The following is a 24330-nucleotide window of genomic DNA, read 5'->3' as shown; positions in this document are numbered from 1 at the left end:
CAGTTGACATAAGAAAGAGGAAAGTATTTTTATATGTTTAAATGGACAGGTGCAGAGAGAACCAAGTTTTCAGCAAGTCTGAAGTGCAAGCTGTATAGACTTGGGTTTATTTGGACCAGTCTGTGCAGATACAGCCTAACTTTACCTTAAAAAGTTTTAAAATATTTTGTCACATTTTCAACCGTTAGTAACTATCCCCCAAAATCCAAATTCTGTTTTGGAATGTTGTAGGATTGTGGTCCTGATCTAGGAAAAAGTAGTAGTACCTAACAAAGACATCTTTTTCCGTATTCTTATGTTATGGGCAGCTGTATATCTTTCACATATCTTTCAGCCATGCATCTTCCAAAATACTAACTTCTGTTAAAACCTGGCTGTTTTCGTGCCAGAAAAACTTCTCTTTCAAGGATGTTCTAAGACCTCTGTTATTCTTTTCTTCTGATTTCCAATACGTTTCCATTATTCTTGCTTTAGTGCTAGCATTTAGCTCAAATACTTTTTTAGGGTTTTCTTCCCCTAATGAGCTTATAGAAAGCATATTTGTCTCTTCTCTGACTTAATTTTGCTGACCTATACAAACCAAATTCTTCATTCCTCTCATTATTCTAGCAGCTGTCTCTTTGTCTGTTTCAATTTGCATCAATTTTTCTTGAGTGTGGGTGACCAGAGATGAACACAGTACTAAATGTGAATTTTCATCACTGCCTTGTGTAATACTGTGCATGACATAAATACTTACCTGTTCCTAAAAGAAGTAGCTTTCTGACATATTCTTAGGTTTAGTCTGCACTTTAGCTCGTACCACTGTGGCCAACAGTCATCCTGGATCAACTAATACGTTCAAACACTTCTCTTCCTCTATTGTTTCCAACAGCTGAGGTTCCAGGTGGCAGCTGGCATTGATGCTAATCTTTAAGGCCCAAATTCAGCTCACCTTTAGGTGTGAATTGTCTGGTGAGGACCTAAATTTCCTTTGTAGTTTGTGGAGAGGAATAGGCAGTTCAGTTCTTTTATATTTGGTCTCCTTTTCCATTACATTTTCTGTCTTCATCAGCAATAGGAGGCAACCTAGGAGGGTGAGATTCCTACTTAAGACCTGACTCAACAGGGGTAATTAAATCAGCGCTTTATGCTGTTGAATTTCTTTATATATTTGTTACTCCAAATGTCACATTCCACCATGACTTCCTAATCCTGCTTTGTATGGTTTTTACGAGGACGGTAAGATTTTGACAGCTACTGACAGGTGGAGGTTTTTAGTGTGTAAAAACTACATGTGTAACATAGAATCATATAATCATTAAGGTTGGAAAAGACCTCTAAGATCATCGTGTCCAACCGTCAACCCAACACCACCATGCCCACTAAACCATGTCCCTAAGGGCCTCATCTACACGTCTTTTAAATACTTCCAGGGATGGTGACTCCACCACTTCCCTGGGCAGCCTGTTCCAAGGCCTGATCACTCTTTCAGTAAAGAAATTGCTCCTAATGTCCAATCTAAACCTCCCTTGGCACAACTTGAGGCCATTTCCTCTCGTCCTATCGCTAGTTACTTGGGAGAAGAGACCAACACCCACCTCGCTACAACCTCCCTTCAGGTAGTTGTAGAGTGCGATGAGGTCTCCCCTCAGCCTCCTCTTCTCCAGACTAAACAGTCCCAGCTCGCTCAGCCTCTCCTCATAAGACTTGTGCTCCAGGCCCTTTATCAGCTTCGTTGCCCTTCTCTGGACACGCTCCAGCACCTCCATGTCCGTCTTGTAGTGAGGGGCCCGGAACTGAACACAGGATTCGAGGTGCGGCCTCACCAGTGCCGAGTACAGGGCCACGATCACCTCCCTGCTCCTGCTGGCCACACTAGTTCTGATACAGGCCAGGATGCCGTTGGCCTTCTTGGCCACCTGGGCACACTGCCGGCTCATGTTCAGCCGGCTGTCAATCAGCACCCCCAGGTCCTTTTCCTCTGGGCAGCTTTCCAGCCACTCTTCCCCAAGCCTGTAGCGTTGCCTGGGGTTGTTGTGGCCGAAGTGCAGGACCCGGCACTTGGCCTTGTTGAACCTCATACAGTTGGCCTCGGCCCATCGATCCAGCCTGTCCAGGTCCCTCTGCAGAGCCTTCCTACCCTCGAGCAGATCAACACTCCCGCCCAGCTTGGTGTCGTCTGCAAACTTACTGAGGGAGCACTCAATCCCCTCATCCAGATCATTGATAAAGATATTGAACAGGACCGGCCCCAGTACTGAGCCCTGGGGAACACCGCTCGTGACCGGCCGCCAACTGGATTTAACTCCGTTCACCACAACTCTCTGGGCTCGGCCGTCCAGCCAGTTTTTTACCCAGCGAAGAGTCTAAGCCATGAGCCGCCAGCTTCTCTAGGAGAATGCCGTGGGAGACAGTGTCAAACAGATGCAATGTTATAAACATCTATGTGTTATTAATAAAAATGACAGTTCTATAGGCATATTCAGAGATTATTATAGTAAGGTAATAAAGACTATAGCCATCTTTGTGGGTGTATTACTACGTGTGTCTTTGACTAAATAGAATAAGGATTTTAAAAAAATTCTATATGAATTCGTTACTGTTGGGTACCTGCACCTTGCAGGCACAATAAATTGGGGAAATTTTGCCCAGTTTTGCTTGGATGGACAACCTGACTAATAGAATTTATTCTTGATCCAAAGATTGATCTGAAAAATGACAAAAAGCAGCAACCAGAAAGAACGAAGTACTGTAGTCCTAGTTCTAGGAGTCTGATGACTCTGAAAAGTAAGGTATCCATAGAAGCTGTTTACTGCTATATAATGTCCTTAATACTTTTGAAAGTACTATGTTCTGTGAAAACTAGGTGACTCTAGCTCTTGAACAGTCGTGAAAGGATCAAAAGTGTGCCTAACTTGGCGTTTTACAACCAGCTGCAATTCTTTGGTTGTAAATGTAGAAGCAGGTGATAGGTGTGCTGTTACGTTGGATAATTTACATAAAACCTCACATTTATTTCCATTTTGAAATCTGTTGAAATCCCTTAGACATGGATAATTTAGTCTATGAGTTTGAAGAGGCTATTGAAGGAAAAGGCTGACTAAAGATTGGATAGATCAGTGTGTGTTGTTTTAAGCTTTATGTTTGTTTGGGGTACATGTTGGGGTAATTAAATGCATTATTTTAATCAAGTTCAATAAGCTAGAGAAAGGCAATTTCTTTGAAGTTATTTCAGGGATGCCATAAATCTTATGCCATGTAAATATAGTAGAGGGTTCAATGTTAAGAAAATTATTTATGTATAAAAATATCTTATTTTCCTGTTGAATCCATGTCTCTGTTTTCCTGGTTCCAACATCTGCACTATTTTACTAACAGATTGAGTCCCCCAGTATAACTTAGGTATAGGGATAATTTTGTCTAATCCTTGAAAAAGTAGAACAGTTTTATTTTGTTGTTACACCATCATAAGAGCTACTGTATACTGTTGAAATTATAGACAACACAGCAGTTTTTATGTCTTTCCCAGTAAAAATACTGGTGGGAAAACAGTTAGTTTTCCCAAGATAGAGTTGTGTTCTGTTTTATCTTCCTGTTAATATTTTAATTAAGTCATTATCACTTGTTAATACACTTTTATTTGAGTTTCTAAACTGAATTTGTCATATGTTTGCTTGAAAATGTAGAAATATCTGAGAAGAACAACTATTCCTGTATCTTTATGCTAAGATTTGGCAGATAAAGATTTAATTTTTTGGTAGGATTATTTAACAGTTTCATTTATTTTTCTCATTTAGGAAATGAAAGATACATGCATCTACAATTCAGACATGGGATTTGATAACTTTTCAGCAAATTATGAAGATGATTTTGAAGTAAGTAAAAGCATACAATTGTCCTTTTGAAGTAATTCTCAAGTATCAAAATAGTGATTAACTTGATTCACAGGAATAAAAATTACAGGATGTTACATGGTTTTTACTTACTCTTTTTTGCTGAAAGTGACCTTAACTTGGCTAACAGTAGATAATAAGTAACTAAAATGTTATGTAGAAACTCTCTGCTATATATTTACTTAGTTTTCGTCCATGGTTGGGAACCAACTTTTGCTTTTGAGTTGAAGTCTTCACAAGATGCTCTTTCTGTCTTCCTGGATTTCAATTATTTAAATGATTTTCTGTGAAAAATGCTGAATTTTTAAAATAATGGGAGCAAATGATCAATTTCAGGAGGAAAAAAAAGCCTCATTGTTTTTCATTAGAAAAATACCATAGAAAAAAGTATTGACACACAGCAGTCCCTTCACTAACTTGTTTAATTGAACTCTCTTACTTTTAGCTCTCATTTGTTTACTTTGAAGTTATTAAGACAGAAGAGGTTGAATGTGCTTTCATTGCTAGCTGAACCAGCTACATCTTTGTTCAGCGAAGCTAGAATTCATCTCCACTTACATTAGGAGTGATGTCCACTGTTGGCCTGTTCATGTAGTAGCCTTTTGCCATTCAGTGGAGGGAAATGAACACCTTTAAGACTTGTTCATATCATTTGTGTTAGGTGATTATTTTAGTATGAGATGAATTGTCTTAACTAAGAGAATTACTAAAGTATGAGCCTTATGGATGGACTTGCAAACAGATAGTGTGGTAGTTTAGTAAATTTGAGCCTGTCATTGAAGGGCAGCTTGAATTAAAACTATCAAATAAACAACTTTATACATCTATGAAGCATTTATGCCACTGAGCACTGTCATTTTAGAATGTCTAAAGGACACATAATTCACCTAAACATATAGTTATTACTTTAGGATATTTAAAAAAAAAAAAGGAATCTATTTTGGGCACTGAAGAACAACATTGTGGGATTGTCTTCTCTTGATTAAAATTAACGCACAATCAAGACATGCCTTTTTCTTTCTATCAAACAGTTATTTTAAAATGCCTTTCAGTCAGAGGATTTATAGCATCTGTATGAGAATTTTATTTTTATTTTGACAGCATTTTATGGTTTCTTAAAAAGATGTTGAAAAATACGTCTATAATCCATGTTTATTAGTTATTGAAAGTACTGTTACTTTTAAAGGATTATGAAGATGATTTTGATGGTGATGAAGACAAAAGTGGTGAAGAAAGAGATGCAGAAGAAAACCTAGGAGAGATTCCGTTTTCCAGAACATCAGAAATTGAAGAAATTCAAAGAGCAATTAGTGCAGAAAATGATAGAATTTGTACTTCACTGCCAAAGAAAATTGAAAATGAAAAAAAGGAACCAATCATGGGTATGTGACTAGACACCAGCCTTTTTTTATTAAATGTATGAGTAGCACGTACAACTTATGAGTAAACAGGCCACTTTTTCTGGAAGTCTGGCTAAAGGCAGAAATCTGGTCCTCTGGATGAGTCACTTAGGTTTGTGGGCAAGTACTGTAACTTTCACATTGCTAACGAATGATTCAGAGACATTAGTAATCATTTAAAATGTGAAATATAAAAATTTACAGACTAACATTTAATATGTCTTATTTTGGATAAGAGGGGGATATGAGAGTCTGGATTTTGAAAACTGGAGGAGTGCTAGAACAGTTTGGGGCTTCCGGTGACATTAATTCGCCTTTTTTTTTTAAGCAAAGTTGAAACCACTGCTCCGGGTGCGAAGGCGAGAGAAATACAGATACTACTTAAATATATAGCTCTATATCACTTTTAAATGCAGTTTTTTTCTGAAATATGACTATGGAATTGTTGTCTTATATTCAGTTGATCTGATACCTGTGAGTGACAGATCTACTTATTTAACTAACTAGAGCTGTGGTTCCCCTTTGCACTCTGCACTTATGTGAATAGCACTATAGAATCATTGTGCAAAAGAATCTTAAACAGCTTTTTACTCTAGTTTGTACAAAGTTAGTACAGTCACAGAAGAATAGCATGGAGTTTCTGTAACTCTTTACAGGATCAATAGATTTGCCGTTAAGTAGTCATTGCAAGTCAGAATCAGTATACTGATTTGAATGTAATACGATTTTTTTCTTGCAGAAAATTTATGCAATTATTATTATTTTTCTAATAAACAATATGGAATCAATAAAAGAATTCCATTAATGCTATAGATCTGCTGAACAGGATGGAATTCTAATATAGAATCAGATTTTAAGATTCTGAATTGTAGCACTTAGTGCTTTATTGAAAATTACACAACACTCTCTTTTTGATGAAGTTTTGATCTCATTTGGTTAAAATGGTTGTTGATCATTCTGATTTTTAGAAGTTTAAAAGCATTTTACAAGTATTATCTAAAAAGGCAATCTTCCTCTGAGGAAGTGAAACACCATTGGTCCTGACTGGGCGTTGGATATTTTAAGGTCAATTAGCTACCACCTAGCCAGGAAAGGGAGTAAAATCAACATCACATCAGATACTGTAGTTGTTCCATTAACTGTGGCTTTTAAAGCAACAGTTTTCAATGTTTTGCTTATTCATCCAAGGGCATCAGTTAAGCTTATGTTGATGAGGTTCTCCACTAGTTGTAGTGATGAATTCTTATTTAGAGGTGTAGCATGCACATGGTGTAGTCTGCATGAATTTGATATGATTTTTAGAATTAGTCATAGAGCGTTTTACTGTACAGGGGAACAAGGGACCTGCTAACGGCAGGAGAAAGAAAGAGGCGCTTTCTGCATCGTAGTCTTCTAAAATAAAAATTACAGTGGTCAGTCATTTTGAATTGATTGGTAAAGGACCATAATAAGGGAAAAATGATAGCCCATTACTGAAGTTAAGCAGCTGATTGTGCTGATGTGCTATTGTGCTAGAACAGGTTGTGTAATGTGCAAACTAGTAACTTAGTAGCTGTGTCATAATAAATCTGTTGCTTTTTAGACTTACTGCTTTACATTTTAATGCACTGTAAAGTGTGAATTGTAACACAATGTTTTATAATATCACAGAAAGGCAATACCCTTCTGTCAGAAACTCTTTTTGTGGAATATTCATGGATTTTCAAATGGCAAACCAACGACAAAGTAGCCGAAGTATGGCTAGTAAGCAGAAGTAAGTATATTTTAAATAATCCATGCAAAATGGCAACTCACTGTGTGAGATGTAATTTTTTTCATTATATTTGAAATATGTGAAGTTCATAAACTTGAGGCTTTTAGAATCAAATATTATTTTGTAAGCTAACAGTAATTAGTTCTTAAGTAAATATAATTTACAGGCTTTGCCACATGTCATTTTATAACAGAAAGTTATCTATATATCAGTTTATGTGTATCATTTTATTACAGAATGAGTTGCCAGGATTGTCATTTCTTTGTGTGATTCTTCAGTCACTTAATTAGATATTGACTTATAGGACTAAAGAGCAAGCCTTTTAGCTGCTCTCAGGGCTCTGCAGAATTGTAATTTCTTGAAATAATCAAGACTCTATATGGTACATACTGTGGCCAAAATAGCATGTTCCCTTTCACGGATAACACCAGTTGGTGTAAAAACATATTATTATTGATCTAGATTTGAGACATCTAGGACAGCTCTGTATTAAAGAAACAAATTGATGCCTGTTTCTTGTGGAACTTGCCAGGAGCTCCAGATTTATCTGAAGCACTGTATATATTTCCAATTTTCTGTTACATCAATTGGACGCATAAAGAAAGAATATTAAATTTTATTGATAATACTAGATTCCACTGCTTCGTGGCTGCACATCAGTGGCTAATCTTCACATAAGGGAGATTTTATTGTCTAGGCTGTCTAATTCACCTTGCTTAAACTTATATGCCCAAATTTTACATGAGTTCATTGTCTAGGCTTCCTCTGTAGACAGTGGAGATAGAGTAACAAATTCAGGAAGGCATCTCTCTGAAGAATTGTCTTCTGAAATATTTGTCAGTCTCTACTGATTATATACTATGACTGATTATGACTATATATATATAACTTTGTGTACATGCTTACAACATATAAAGCCTGTGAAGATAACTAGCATTTTCATGGAAAGAGAAAGGGTTTGTGGAATTTAATGCTGTGATAATACATTGCTACCAGTAAATAGACTGAAAGCATCTCATAAATGAGCTGTGGCACGTTGGAGTTATAAGTATTAATATGAGACTTACTAGTTTATTTTAAGGATTTGTCTGCATGTATCATTAAGATTTGTAACTAGGAAGCACCTTTCATGCATTTGAGTTAGATCTCAGCAATCTGTGCCATAATGTTTGTGAAGAGGTGGTGTATTAGGAAGTAGAAGTAAAAATAAAAATGTGGATAAGAAAATGCAATAGATGTCATTAAGTAGCGAAAAGGAGATGTGAAAATTGTCCCTATGCATAAAGAAAAATCCAGCCTAAAATATTTGAGGAGCAATTCCAGCTCATGTTGCTCTAGTCTTTTCCCTTTTCAAAGACTATCTTACTGAGAAGAAATTGCAACTAGAATACGCATCTAGAAAACTGTTTAGATATGGAATTGCTATAGACCCATAATTGTAGCTGGGTTATATTTGTATTAAGTATATTAAAAAAATCTGAAAACGCAAGAGAGAGAAAGGGGAAAGATGACAAAAATTTTCTTATTGCCAAGAAATCTGTACAATAGCAAGAGCATGGAATTAACTTGTAAACTGACATCTGTATGTAATTCAAGCAGTTAAGTCTTAAAATAAAATAGTATCTTAACAGTTTTATGACATTAAAGTAGATAGATAGTTGTGTAAATTGTGACAAAGATTAACTGTGTTTTCATTATCCACACATCCGTACAAGTGAAGTGGTAGGAATCTCTTTGTAGTTGATGATAATAAGTAACATCACATAAATGTTCTTAGCATCCTGTCAGAGTAAGATACAGTATATGAAGGTAGACTTGTTTTCCAATTAAGAATAAAAATATAGTTTTATTTGGGAACAAAGATGAAAAAAGTAAGAATTGAGGTAGGCAGAAAGTAAAAGGATTGAGGGAAGCTGGATAAGGCAGTTGAGTGGTTTTTTTTGTCGTTCCAAAAAGGGAATTTGGGAAGATGTAAAGATTTGGCATTTCGTAGGACAAAGAGATTCGGGTATCTCAAATACTGTATAATGTGCTAACGCTATTCTAAACAAAAAATACAAGTGGAAAAATACATAGTCTACCTCAGTCCTGAGTACTCATTTTCATACAATTTAGATTGAGTGCAATAGTCCAGTAACTGATGTTTTTTCGAGGCCTGCTTTTTGGGGAAGAGGTCAGTATTCATGTCCACACATTAGGAATCAGCAATAAATTAATTTCATGTACATATTTAAAATATATTTTAGGACTGCTGCTATTTTTATTTGTTTCCCTGGTAATATAAAGAGGTACAAACTCAGGCAGTCTATTACCAATGGAGGTCATTCAAAGTACATTTGAGTAAGTCTAACAAAACCAGGATATTATAGATGATTTTTATAAAGCGTGTACACATATAGGTGACGTAAGATAATCAAATGGTTTAGGATAATTAGCCACCATCCTAACTATAGGAAGAAAGTGCCATTCATCTGTTACCTCACAGAACAGCTTTTGAATACTTAAGCAAGATGGTGGTGCTAGGCTTTGAAAGTTTGGGTTTGTTTTATAATAAAGCACATAAGTTTGCCACTTGCGACCAGTATTGCATTTTCAAATCTGATTATTTCAGTGTAACATTAAATGAGAATTCATAACAGCATTATATGTACTTCTATTGATATATTTTTATCTATCAATTAATTTTGGTACAGCTTCAATTCACATAGATAATGGATTGTTAGATCTCTGATACTATACAAAATCAGGTTGTTTTTCTTGTGGAATATCAAACACTTGGTCTTAACCATTTTTTTGTTTCTCTTTTGCAATTCATTCTAAAGAAAACGGAGTTCAGAACTTCTGCCACTAATTGATCTGGACTTCTCAGTTAGTTTTTCTTTACTGGATTTGCCTCCTGTAAATGAGTACGACATGTATATCAGGAATTTTGGTAAAATGAACACTAAGCAGGTGGGTAACAAATATGTAGTAATATTTAAATCCTGAAAGGGCTGATTCTTGTTGTGGAAAATAATTTTCCTTCCAAAAGAAAGTTACTAAAGCTAATAGGACAGTAATGTAATAAATTAATATTTTTCATCTCTGAGCCTTAATTACTATAAAGCAATGATATCAAAACTTTTTGGCCATACAGGCCATTCTGTGTTAGAAGAGGACTCTCTCGTGTTCCTTCCCCATATTCTAAAGGACTTTCTGCATGTTTGTGGCTCACTGTCCCAGGTATGCAGGGTTTAGAGTTTACGCATAATGTAAGACATTCTGTATTTTTGCAGTAAGTCTAGCACTCTTGTGCGAAATGTGGTGAAATGTGCATGCACAAAATAGTGACACTGTCTGTGTCAGTATGCTTAGGTCTGAATTTACAAACAGAAGACATTGAGCACATTAGTTTTAAAATGACTGTTTAAGTTCTATCTAGTTATGTGCTGTCATTCTTAGCTGTGTCATCCATATATTGATCACTTTATCTTTCTACTTTAGGCATATGTTCAGTGTAACGAGGACAATCTTGAGAGAGACATTCAGACTGAGGAAGTTGAGACATTGGAGAAATGGACACAGCATCCAGGAGAAAGTGCCCTTGTATCTGGAGGTGAAGAACATTTTAATCTTATTCATTTATGGAAGTATGCATGTAAACTTTCTCTTTTGAATCCATTAATTGTCAGAATTTGTAATGTGGCAGGCTGCATCAATAGCAAACTGCTACAGGTGCTCTGAATCCTCTTGTGGAGGGGGTGGAGAATAAATAGCAGAAATAGTTTCTTCCTTCTGGATTGCTGTTTCTGTTGGCAGCAGCTGTGATTCCCCGACAGATCTTGTTCTTCAGTACTGTTATTTCTGCTGAAGAGAAGTTGATTCCTGCCACTCTGCTTTTGCTTAAAAATTACATTGTTCTTATGGTTTTCTTAATTGATTCCCTTTTGAAGCTTCACGTTTGGTTTTGGGTTTTGTTTTTTCTTAGGTCCCATAAACAGCCAGCATATGCCAGTGAATGGAACTCTAACACCTAAAATTGATTCACAAAGATTAGCGAATTTCCTCCGGTCTGCTTGCCAGGTACACTTATGTACTTAATATCCCTTATGAGTTGTGTGCATCAGTATATAGTGTGATAGATCATTTACAATACTTGTTCTGACTAATTTAAATAAATTACTTAAATAATACTCATTATCAGTGAGATTCATCTCTCTGCAAAGGAATGGAACCAGAGCCGTGCAACTTTTACGTCTGTAAAGTCGTATTTGCAAAGATATAAAATTAACAGTAGAGTTGATAAAGGTTTATTAAATTAATCCACATACTTTAGAAAGCTACAAATAGCAACACTGAAAGATAAGACGACCCTTTTATTTCTATAAATGTAATTATGTTTGAAAGGTGATTGCTGTTTTGCTAGAGGAAGATCAAGTTGCAACACAACCCAGGTGGAAACCAAGATCTCGACAAACAAGTCTGTCTATTAGTGATAGCTGTTTCCAGTTAAATGCTAACCAGCCATTCCTCCATGGTAAGGAACTACACCTTTTAGTATACAGTGTGAACTCTTCTTCCTTATGCAAAATATCATGCTCTTTGTCATGACTGAAGTGCAAACAGCACATATCAGGATATATAGATGATGTAAAGTCCACTTTTCTTTTAATTGTGCTAATCTTGCTCTAACTCTGTGCAGATTGCTTTCATATAGGGAGCATCAGAGCATCCTAGCCACCGTGGAACCAGAAATATAGGATTAGCATGATATAGGGGTGCCCTGGATGTAATTTCTGGCCCCTGTTGTTGAAAGGCCATCCCAAGAGGTGTCATTTCATTTAGGTTCTTTATGCTGACAGTAGAGCCAAAGTTGCAAATAAAGCAAGGTTACTGAACAGGGAGAATATAGCCTGATATATTTGCACTGCAGTTATATCTTCCACGTATAAACAGTAGATGTCCAGATGAAAAGAAAAATGAAAAATAAAACATCTGTAATTATGTTAAGAAGACCTATTGTAACACAAAACCATACATATTCTAGCATGAACACATGACATGAAGCAGAAAAAGCCTGGTCTGTACTGTTTCCTCTTTGAGAATTAGCTTAATTTTCAGTTGTATATACTGACGTCAGATCAGATTGGCTTGCTTATGCCCAGAACGATTATTCTATTAACTTCTTGGCTCTCTTCCTTTTTGCTTTCTACTTACTTCTGATTTTTTTGATTCCTTCTCTAGTCCCTCCTTTTTTCTTGTTTAGCATCAAAAGTCACCCACTGTTAATAGAAATATTCTTCATAATTACGCCTTAGCTTCTTTGGTTGTTGCTATAGCAGCTAAATACGCTTTTTCATCTGCAGTGAGTTTACTTTTTTACTTATTTCTTTTCTTTCTTGATTTTTTTTTTTTAATGGTTTAGACCGAAAACTATCCTGCCTATATGTCTCTCAAGTTCAGAGGCAGTTGCTACTTTCTGTTCATGGATTACCTAAAAAGACAGGTGGTGTTTTACTGAACAGAAAGAGCATCATATGCGTTTGGAACATCTGGCAGCCCTCCAGTCCTCAGAAAGTTTTAACATGTGACTCAGAGGTATGTTTTAATAACATTGTATATTGCACATTGAATAAATGGCTTTATTATGTGTATTTTGTTTTCTTGTCTTGCTGCAAGATATGTTTTCTTTTGAGATACACGTTTGAGCCTACTGAGCAAAACACTACTCTCATTCCATTTTGTGCTCCAGTACTAGAATGTAGTGGTAGTCATAGTGGTTTGGTTTTCTCCTAAATTTTGACTCCATTTCGTGGTTGAAGAGTGAATGGAAGTAAAACAGCTGCTTCAGATGTTGTCAGGACTTCTCACTACCCATCACTATCATACAGTTGAATCACCCCCTTCAGCTTTGTGCCAGTAGATGCAGATTACACGAGTGTCTTGAAAAGGGAAGGCCTACTGAAAGTCTTGTATCCTACTTCCATTTTAAATAAATTGTCCTTCTTCTGCAAACACCTGTAATCTGTCTTTTCTGGATTTGCATGCCTAGGAAGAACAAACATGTTTCAGGCTTATCAAATCATTGGCCTTTATCCTAATATCAACTATGCGTATTTTTACTCCTTAACAGGTAGTATGTTGCTGCTTTAGTCCCAATAAAACAACATTAGTTTTTGCTGGAACAATAGATGGTTCGTTGTTGGTGTGGGATCTTCGAGAAGATTCAAGAATGCACCCTCATATGACGATCAGTGAAACTGACTGGACATTTAGAGTTCCAACATTTTCCACTGGTTAGTATCTATGCATTCTGATTAGTCATTTTGTGGGCAGTGAAACAATTCCACTACTAATTCTGCTAAGAACACTCTTTCTCAGTAGCCTAGTTTAGCCACTTCAGAGATTATATTTAGTCTAGTAAAAATTGCCAGTCACTAATAGCTGTAAAGAAATGTAAGCCAGCTCAATATGTATCAAGCAGCGAGAATAGAGAGGTGGACCAGATGTAGAACCTAAGGAGCATTGTAATATTCAAATGGACTACTCAACTACTTCTTAATCTGAAATCATTAGCTTAGTCAATTTTCATCATTTTATCTCCCTTAATATAACCTACATTAAACACACATATTAAGATGTATTTTAAAAATATCTAAGTAATTTAAGACTGTAAACCACAGTTTTTCAAACGTCATTTAAAGGTTGCAATCTGTACAAATTGTCCCCTAAGTCTGGATGTTTCTATAAGGTTGCATGCAAGATACATATCCAAGTGTATACCTCTGTTAGAATCAGTGCAGTGCTACTCTGTGGGATCTAGAGAGCTATTCCTCTCATTCTAATGTAGATATCTGTATATGGTTAGCTGGATTGATTGTTTTGATTAGATTTAGTTCACTTACAGATATCATACAGCTGTCTTATATGTAGGTACCATTTTAAGTGTCTTAATCTTTGGTCTGAATCTCACCCTTATGCGTTTCTAAAATTCCACATATGTAACTTTATTACTTCTGGATTCTATCTAGATACACTAAAAGTTGAGTCAGGATTGTGGTTTTTTATTGCCAATTTATCAATTATTGTTGTAATGTAAGATCTAGGAATTTATCATATTTTCATTGGATATACAACTTGATCTTATTATGATATTATTGGTTCAGCATATATGAATAATTTTGGGGATCACATCATTGGAAACAAGTAGTGTATGAAGACTAAATGTCAGAGGAAATCTATATAATGCAGTAAGTTGAATTCTAACTTCCGTAGTCAGCAGTCACTTACTATTAGTCTTTGTTGAAGGGATTCTGAAGCTGTGACTAAACTTTGGGGCCCACAAGCACTCTGGTTCGATGTCTCTAGAAATGTATCAATTGCATGTTGGAGCAAAACCTGGACATACATTTTTCTGTTATCCAGCTTGTCACATGAGCAAAATCTTTCCAGGTTCTTAATGGCAGAGAAGCACAGCTGCAAAAAATAATGCGGACTTAATTTGTTGCATTGTTTAGATATGGCCTAAATTAGCGTTGCATACGTATTGGGAAGCCAGAAGAAAGTTTACTTTTCAAAAGTGCTTATGGGTGACCTCCTGTAATCCTTTGACATTTTCTTGTTATTGCATTTCTCTTTTTTCCTACGCTTCTGATCCCTTAGTGTATGATCAAAATAATATAGGCTTTTATAAATTTTCTTATAATCCATTGACGACAAATTCAAAAAGTACAAGTTTATTTAGGGCATATAACTGACATACTAGAAATCCAAAGTACTTCACTCTGCATTTGAATTGGTGTATGAGATCCTACAATTTTATGAATCTGATGGAAGTGAATGGATCTTTATGCCTATTACCAATGTTTGTCATTTCAATTTTAAATAGAGGAGCAAGTCATTAATCTTATTGAGTTTTCAATGTATGTAGTTGTATGTTAAGAGATTGGGAATGAGGTGTACATACCAGCAGTTTGACCCTTGATTCGTCTCAATCTTAATTATAAATTGGTGCTATTTTTCTTGTCACTGTATTGAACCCTAGAGTGAAAAATAACACATAGCAATACATTTTAAATAATTATTGCTAAATAAGTCCTTCTTTATGTATGTTTCCTCTTTTTGTGTCTGGGTGCTAACATTTAACTTACACTGAGGTATTATTATTTTTCTAAAAAAAACCACCACACATGCACAAAATCCTCTTTTGTTCACAAGTGTATCTAACTGCAGTAGCAATGTTAAAGTAAACATTTGTTGGTTGTTGATAGACTTTTAATTTTTCTTAGTAGATCAAAAATGCTTGGTCTTGTGTTGCACAATGGGCTAGTAGTCAAATGTATGTATACAGTTTAATGTAGTTGCTTATATAAGCAAGCATTTTTTAATGCTGTATACTTAGGAAGCTTTATGCCTTTAGTATTAAATGGGATTAAGTTCAGTGCACAGAGCAAGTCCGGAAAACAAGAGTATCTGACAAAGAATGCATATTGAATTTGCTCTAAATATACATTTATTTTTAAATGTCATTAAAGGGTAAATACATATTTCATATTTTCTTGTGGTGATTTGTTTGTTTCAACATAGTTACTTTCTATTAAATAATACTCTGTAAGAGTAATATTTCTTCAATTTTGTCTTTTCTATAGTAAGCAGTGATTTATTTCTATCTCTACTGTTTATGGAGCTTGAAATTAACATAATTCTTTTCATGATAACCCTGAAATGGCAGATTTTAATGAAATGTCTCGTACAGTGGCATAAGTGGTGCAGCAGTCATTTGGAAAAAGAGAAGTAAATACAAATGGTGAAACATTGATTTATCTAGTAGTATTTTGTTAATTTAGGAAACAGTTTGCAGTATTGTATTTGAGACTTTTACAAAGTAATTCTTTATGAAGTTATTATTTGCCATTCTTCCTTTGTAATCATCATTCTCCCATAAGCTGAAAAGTGGTTAGGGTTTTGTTGTTGTTTGTGTTTAAAATAGTATAGTGTTTACCTTTCATTATCCTTAATTACAGATGGCATTCTAAATTCAGTAAACCACACTTCTCCTATACTAGCAGTGGAACCTGTCTCAACCTCTCTCTACACTGATCAGAATTATGGGCTCTCAAGCCTCTCTTATCAGGAGGGTATGTAAGCTGCTCTTCAAAGCATCAATACATCTGAGTCTTTCTTTAGGTATCTAGTGAAACAAATATATCACAGCCAAAATCCAGTTTATAATTCTATTCTGCCTCTTGTCTGTAGTATCAATTGCATACAACATTCATGTATATTTTCTGCTCTCATTTTTATGTCATGTTCATTCAGTGCAGTTTCACATCAGATGTAAGTGCATGCTTGTTATAATGTCTGTTTTCAAGACAATATTTTGTTCTTCCATGATAAAACAAGTTATTACTCAAAAACTGCCTTTAGAGAAGTCTTAGTGCTTCTGCAATGTCTTTAAAGAAATCAGAATGCCTTTAGAGAAGTCTTAGTGCTCCTATGATGTCCAAAAAAAAAACCTATCTAAAAAAGTGGAGCAACTTGCTTCTATCTGAAAGCACTTAAAATATGTGACTGTACTTGGTGGTTCTTCCTGTGCCTTTTGCCTAACTTTTTAATGGCAACCTTTGCAAAGAAACTTTAATCCTCATGCCCCCAAATTCTCAGGCAGTGTGCTAGAGGAGACATTATTACTTTCATTGCAGGTTTTCACTTTGAAATCCATAGTAGTCCAAAGAAATGCGCTGCATATTGTAGGCTTTACAAGATTTCATCTATTGCACTTTATGTTCTGTTCCAAAGTCCGTGTAGAATCCAGACATTTTAAAAGATGCAGACAGAGAACATCTGCCTATCTGGTAGGACAAACTGAACATACTAGTTTCATGCCTTTTTCTTCTTTGGTAGAATTAGGGCACTTTTCCTTTTTATACAGCTGAGAGGATCATAAAAGTTTCAGAGAATGTATTAACCTAGGAAGTGTTTCAAATCCTTTGATATTGTTCAGGATGAAGGTCAGTGTATGAATATAAATTGTTACTATTCCTTCCATAGAAATGTCAGGCCCTCCGTTTCAGATAGCTTCAATGGATGAAAATGGAATCCTCAATATGTGGGTGAGTAATATATATATGAAAAGAGAGAGTATCACATGTTGGAATAATAAAATACTTCTTCAAATATAGCAACCCAAATCCAGGATTTCTGATGAGAATTTCCTCCCTGAGAAGTACAGCAACACTAGCCATTCTGCTGGAATTCTAAAAATTTCTGACTCCCTAATGCCATAATGTTATCCTTAGGCAAAACTATTAACAGGTACATGAATTAATGAAAACAGGCAATCAGTAGTTCTGCTTCATAGGAATATGTTCACATATTTCTATTAATTGAATAATAGACCTCGGTCCTCTTTCACCCACCTACTTTATTTTATTTGAATCACAGTGGTGTCAGAGACTGTACTGAATGTATGTGAGAAATGATATTCATAATTTATATAAAATAAATGTTCTAGAGGCAAAATGTGAAAATCTGTGGATAAGATTACCCTGCCTAAAATATGACAGGCCAGTAAACACCAGGTCTGTTGCTCTTAATTACTGTTCTGACAACTCTTCTTTGTATCGGATGTTTTCAGTCTTTTTCTGATGCAGCTTTGGCCCAGCTGCTGAACCTGTTGTTTGCATCTGAATTGATCTTGCTTGAGGAATTGAATGGCTCAGTGAATAATAAGAGGATAAAAGTATTTCCGTTCTGTATCACTAGTCAAGTCCCTTAAAGCTCTAAGTAACTTTAGTAGCCACAGATTCAGGCCAAATGATCTACGCTTTCTATTTCATGAATAGTGAAAAGTACAGGAAATGTGTTATAATTCCTTATTTGGGCGTTTAAGGTATTTTTTTTGTGACCGACCAAACCAACAAGATGCCAACTAGCGATTAAGTATAGAATGTAACTTCCCATATTCTGCTTTCCAGCAGGGAACATCCAGCAGGCATGTGAAGCTATTTTTAGCATTGCACACAGGCCATTGACAGGCCATAGAGAATCTACCTGTAATCATTGTAATGCTAGGCCTACCTATCTAAACCTTCCTTTAGAGTTATGTCATACATTATTACAACTAGTTAAAAAACTTTAAAGTCTGGTAAATATTTATTGCTTATTAATGTTAAATATTGAATTTTCAGGTAGTTGTTGAATTACAAAAAGTGGATTTAGCTGGTTCACAAACTGATTTAGGTGAGTACTGTACATTAGAGGTAGAATAAAGTGCCTGAGTTTTGAGATTATGAAGTTAGAAGAGAGAGGAAGAGTCAGCGATGACAAAAAATAATTTAGAAAAAGGCAAAATTACTGAGGAAAAGATTCATTCTCAATAGGACATATATCTGATATTTGGGGTTATTGATTAGGTATCGTGAGAGTTATTTTCACTGCTCTCTGAAATATCACTGCTATCACTGCTATCTCATCTGCTAATTCTGTGTTGGTAATTGCCACCACAGACAATCGCATTTCTTATAACGTCAAAGCAGATTTCTGTGTCCTCAACAGCTTTTTTTCAAAGAATATGAGATTTTATGTCCTTGTCAGTCCTCCTGTTCTTTCTTTAGTGTTAACCAAATCTGTTATAATGCTTTTGTTGTTGCCTATATCTCCATTTTGATAATTGTCCTGAAAGTTTCTTTTGGGTAAGGTAGTTAATTCAGTGTGAGAAAAAAGTTCCCATAAAAAAGGTTAAGAAAAAAAGTCCATTCAGCCCTTTTTGTGTTATGTGAATGAAGAAAATTACATTTTTTTGTTCTTTGAACAAATTTAGACTTACATACTTACCTAACTGGAAAAGGCGGTGATTAAAATCCTGATACATTTTAAAATACATGTATAAACAATGAAGTAAGGCTAACAAACTACAATTTTTTATTAATTTTCTAATTTTTGGTCAATTTTCTAATTTATAAGCTCATGTGCAATGTCTGGCTATATTAAGCTGCTAAAGCCAGGTATTATGTCTGTGGAGAGGTACATTTTAAAGATATGGTTGTGTGTTGACACAGTTTTACTGCCACCAGCATTCATTTTTTTCCTCTTCAAAAAATTCTTGTGTTTGAAGAATTTAAATTATTTATGTTACTCTCTACTAACAAGTAACATAGATCAACTTTATGGAAGCATTGTTATAGTCTCTCGTTACTATAATTCATTGTCAAAGATCCAAGTGACATAAATGTGCGTTTTCACCATTGATAGAATTGGGTTTTATAGAATGATATTACAGGATGTTACATAACAACATAGTTGTTATATATATAGAGAGAGCATACTGTAAAACTAAAAAAAACATATAATCATGTTTCCCTTTTTCTGTCCTCTTTCTTTGATTTCTGTCAAAGATTACAACTCTTCAGATTTGAATTCTGAAGTAAATAGTTCTAAATGATGTAAGATTCTTACATATCAAAAGCTATATCTACAATAAACAATCTAATTAGGAAGTATCCTTTTACTTATTAGCTTAGGTTTTAATTTGATGATAGCACTTTCTTAATGCAAAGTGCTTAAATCAGTTTAAATAATTATTTTATATAATTTTAGGTTTAATTCCTGGAGGGAAAGTGAAGTTAGTACATAGCTCTACTATGGAATTGAATAACAGGTAAGAAAACAGGGGCATTTAAATTCTACATGTGTATCTCACAAAGCTAATTTTTCCTTTAATTTATTAATTTGCTGTTATGTAAGATATATTTAACAGTATTTTCATTAGTTGTTTGGGTTTTTTTAATATACACTTCTTCCTAGAGCTAGTCATAACATTTTAGATCAAGAGTTTCTGTATATACTTGCATAGCTTTAGGAGACAACTTCCTGTATTTATGTCATCTTTTACCTTTATGTTTTTCCTAGCCTTTTCCCAAAGGATTTGCGCCAGAGAATGCCCCAGACACTGACTATTAGGTTTCTGTCTTCTAATCCTAATCATTTCATTGTTGGAACAAACATTGTGAGTAATGTGCTGAAATTCATCTCATTATTATTTTTTGTTTTGGAAGCTGCCTCATTTACTTGGAATTTTACCAGTAGATTGTATATAAAATTTGTAATTTGAGACTATTATTAAAATCTCTTAGCTATTAAAATTTGTTAGCTATTAAGGACCTTTTAAGGTAGCAGCTCTGTGAATTATTTAACTTTTTCTTGTAATACTGACAATGCAAATTTTGTTTTGTTTAATTTATTTTCTTTATATTGTTTGTAGGGGCTAGTAGGCCATGGTACGAGACATGACTTAAAAGTTCTTCCAAAACTATTCAGACCCCAGGAGAGCGGACTGAGATCAATAAGCATCAACGCAATTGATTTCTTCCCTTTTGGAAAGCCACTGTTTTTGGTATGAAAACATTTTAATATAATACAAGTTTCATTTTTTAAATTACTTGCTGAGGGACGATTTCTAATTTGATGTATTTAACTAGATGTGATAGTTGATTTATCTCACTAATTCCAATCTGCCATGAAGGGTGACAGCAAATCTTGTGTCCTGGTGTCCGAACTTTGCTTATGTAAAAGGTGTACCATCTGGCTCACAGAAACAAATGGCAATCTCACTTCAGCTTTATAACTTACTCTTTGTTTTTACTGAAATTCAGCATTGCAAGCAGGTCTGCTCTTAATGAAGCCTCATACATCTCTTAGTGACATAATCATTTTGGAGGCAAAATATCTGTATTGCTGTGAAATAAAGGTCCGTGGGGCAGCTCCCTGGTTTCCTTTCCTCTCCACCTCAGGCACAGCCTGGGGGTATGCCTGGCAGCGTAGCGAGCGGTCAGGTGTCTTCACATCTGCCCTCAGCAGTTCATATTGACACACCCACTGGTTTTATTTGTCTTCCTTATGAAAGTTTATTCAATGCAAGTTGAATCTAAGTTTGGTAGGATTTTCCATCTCCTTATCCTTGCATATATTTGTACTTGATCCTCACCCCTGCGCAGTCAGAACTTTCTTTTACCAGTGTGGATGTTCTTACCTTTTTCCCAAATGCATTTATTTAGAGTGATACTGACTTCTACAAGTTTGTGTCTGCAGAGTCCTTTTAAATGTAAGCACAATTTGCAGAATCATTCTAAAAAGTCCTCATAATTTGAAAATTCTAGGAAGTCTTCCTGATCTAGAGGTGGCCCAGTAAGAATAAGTTATTTTCTGTTTTCATGGAATAGTTTTTTTTGTACCTGGATTAGAGCAAACTTGTAAATGTTATACTAGGCAAGACAAAGGTTATAAGAAAATATCTGGAAGCAATGATCTCTGCCTGTCTTTGGATTTAATTGTTCATTATGAATCAGTTTAATATCATTTACTGTTAAGCACAGCCTGTCCTACTGAAAGCTATTCTTGGTTTTACAGATTACATGTGTCACTAAGTAGCCGTCTGAATTGGTCTCTAGGCTCTGACCTCGCCCCGATTCAGACTACTGTCAAGTTGTGCTGGATCATAGCATTAGTGAAGCTGATAGTTTGAGAACTTGTTTTAAAATAGGAAATTAGGACTTCATCCTAGGATTAGTGGATTAGATTACTCTAGTATGCTCAGTACAGTTACTGCTTTTGAACTCAAAATTACACTAAAAGTTAAAATCTGGATAGTCCGTAGAGTGAGGTATGAGAGATGTGCTACTTGAGTCAGATAACTAGTTTGATATATATGCTTGATATTCTGAAGAATTGAATTGTAGTTTTTATCCTACTTAGTTTGTTTTGTTCCCAGGAAGTATTTTCTTCTTGACTGTATTATAGGTTGGCTGTTCAGATGGAAGTATTAGATTACATCAAATGACATCAGAGTATCCCCTCATGCAGTGGAATGACAGCACAAATGGCCAGCCAATTATTGCCCTGCAGTGGGCTTTAACAAGACCTGCTGTGTTTTTTGTCCTGGATGCATCATCTAATATTTACATTTGGGATCTTCTGGAAAATGATTTGTTGCCTGTGGCAAAGGAGACTATTCCACCAGAGAAGTAAGTACATTACATTACATTACTCTATTTTTAACAAAATATTAATATTATTTTCATCTTCATTTGGATGGGATTTTTTGCTTGACATTAAACGTTCATTCGAATTTGCTTTTCTAACTGTATTTTTTTAAACTGTTGGAGGTGTGGAAAGAGACTATAGCGAGCTAAATTTTAGTTTATCCTTATTTACTTATTATTTTACACAGTCTGATAAAGGAGAAAAGGAGTATAAATCAAAATCAGGTATAGTGTTATCAGTTGGGACAGATGTCTGTACATGGAGGAGTTCCTGTTTATATGAAGAGAAAAATTTTGTTCCCACTAAAATCACTGAACTGCTTAAGATCAAAGATAGCTTTGCTGAATCAGGATCAACCCCTAAAATACGCAAGATGTTGGACAACATTTTAAAATGCCTATATATAGTATGGTTACCAACATAAAGAAATATATTTTGTTCATTGTCACAAAGTAAACAAGAATATTTTTGGCTAGCACGTATTCACCAAGACTCACAATACTGTTCCTGTAGTCAGTGTAGAGATCTGGGTTATCCCATAGATTGATGCAGAAAAGGAGTTTAATTTAGCCTTTCTGAATTATAGTCTTGAGGATTCTCTTTCCTCCCTGATGGGATTCCTACTGGGAGACGCTGTCTTTCCTAGGCTTAGGTTAGTCTTGGTGAATATCCCTCTAACTAGAAGTTTTCCTTGTAGCCTTGTAAACTATAGCAGTGCTGCTAGTTTTGGGAGAAAATAATATAATTTTTAAAGTTGCTACACTGTGCTGGAAAATACCATAAAGCCAGTTCATTTTTACAAGCTTGAAATAATTTTTAAGTCAGGATTAAAAATTGATGATGGAATTTGTGAACAGGGGAAGAATTGCCTATTATGTTTACATTAAATGATTGCAACTGTGTAAAGCTAAAGAACATGCTGGGACTTGAAATAGTGAGGAATACCACACTGTAATGAGCAGAAAAAAGGAATCAGTTAGTTAACTACAAGTAACCTGCTAAAAACACATTTGAAAACACCTATTTCTATTAATTTTGCCTCAATTAAAAACACTCTCCCGTTCTTTTGATTTCAGTGTTGTAACTATGGCTTTACTGGGAGAACCAGAAAAAACAAACGGATTGCTAGGCATTGCGCTGGCCAGAGAATCTGGACAGATAGACATTCATTATGTAAAGAAGAAGTGGGCGGTACCTCAGCCTGAGGAATCTGAAAAACTACATTTGCTTTTATTGCAGTCTTTTTAGAACCAGTATACACTTGTCTGGGTGTACAAATTATTGCAAAATATTTAGATTATTTTTCACTGCAATTATAAGATTTATAATATAATTTTGTATTTGTATATAACTTGTATATATTTTAAAGAATATCAGTACAATATTTCAGCTGAAACCATATATTTTATCACAAAAATGGCAGAACCAAATTTAGCATTATTGTACTCAAAAAGATAATGAACTGTATTTCATTACTGAAAGTACTCTAGATGTATATATTTTCAAAAAAATACTAAAAATATATTTCTATAAATTATGCTGCTGTTTCTCATTATTCTGCTCTGAAGTAAATGATAGCAACCCTTTGTCTGGTGAGCATAAAGTTGTGCCTCTGTATAAGCAACCTGAATGTATGGAGACTTCTACCTCTGGGCTTTTTACACACTAATACTTGGTAAAACTTTCTTATATCCGCCTAAAAACATTATGCAAATGTATCAGAATACAAATCAACGTCGCATGATATCTTACTTCTGATTTTGACCCTGAAACTTTGCAAAAGGAATACCTGACTAGTTCGAGTTGTCCTGATATGTACACCAGCTGTTTGGATCAAACTATGTAAACAATATGCTTGTGGGATTTACTGAAATTCTAAATCCTTTGGGATTTCTGATGTAGAACAGAAAATACTGCCCTGCTTAATCCTGCAAATCATTCCCAAATGAATTCCCTCTTGTAGTGAGGAAGAGCATAGTTGTCTATGATATTATTCTAATTTTGGTACACCATTGGTAAAGTTCGGACCAAGACCAACCACAGAAAATGTCTTTAACTTTTATAGCCTAACAACTTCTGATTTAAAGATCATGAGGAAAATCATGATTAAATGAGGACAGATTCAGGGGAAAAAAGGACAATTGGAAGACAATGTGTTCAGAATTTAGTGAACATATATTTAAGATATGTACCGTCTCCTTCTAAAGTAGACTGAAATAATTTATAAATTCTAATTAATCTGTTGCAAACATTTTCCTATGTAAATTGTTACTTAATTTGAGCA

At 35.0% G+C, this 24330-nt stretch overlaps 1 protein-coding gene across 1 annotated transcript in view; it reads left to right on the top strand.

The window, feature by feature from the left end:
* DYNC2I1 (dynein 2 intermediate chain 1) overlaps positions 1-23582 on the top strand; it is a 34516-nt gene extending 10934 nt beyond the window's left edge. The window contains exons 8-24 of the mRNA XM_075144117.1: positions 3780-3857; positions 5062-5257; positions 6926-7028; positions 9851-9980; positions 10512-10623; positions 10996-11090; positions 11415-11544; positions 12433-12605; positions 13141-13303; positions 16031-16144; positions 17058-17119; positions 18197-18248; positions 19605-19665; positions 19917-20013; positions 20269-20400; positions 21804-22027; positions 23123-23582. Of these exons, the coding sequence (XP_075000218.1) occupies positions 3780-3857; positions 5062-5257; positions 6926-7028; positions 9851-9980; positions 10512-10623; positions 10996-11090; positions 11415-11544; positions 12433-12605; positions 13141-13303; positions 16031-16144; positions 17058-17119; positions 18197-18248; positions 19605-19665; positions 19917-20013; positions 20269-20400; positions 21804-22027; positions 23123-23294 (2094 nt within the window). The 3' untranslated portion in view covers positions 23295-23582. The remainder of the gene's footprint in view (positions 1-3779; positions 3858-5061; positions 5258-6925; positions 7029-9850; positions 9981-10511; positions 10624-10995; positions 11091-11414; positions 11545-12432; positions 12606-13140; positions 13304-16030; positions 16145-17057; positions 17120-18196; positions 18249-19604; positions 19666-19916; positions 20014-20268; positions 20401-21803; positions 22028-23122) is intronic.
* Positions 23583-24330: the final 748 nt, after the last annotated feature.

This window comes from Calonectris borealis, chromosome 2, assembly GCF_964195595.1.
Source record: "Calonectris borealis chromosome 2, bCalBor7.hap1.2, whole genome shotgun sequence".
Taxonomy (NCBI): Eukaryota; Metazoa; Chordata; class Aves; order Procellariiformes; family Procellariidae; genus Calonectris; species Calonectris borealis.
Note: the sequence above shows the minus strand (reverse complement) of the source record. Positions and strands in the feature narration are given on the sequence as shown.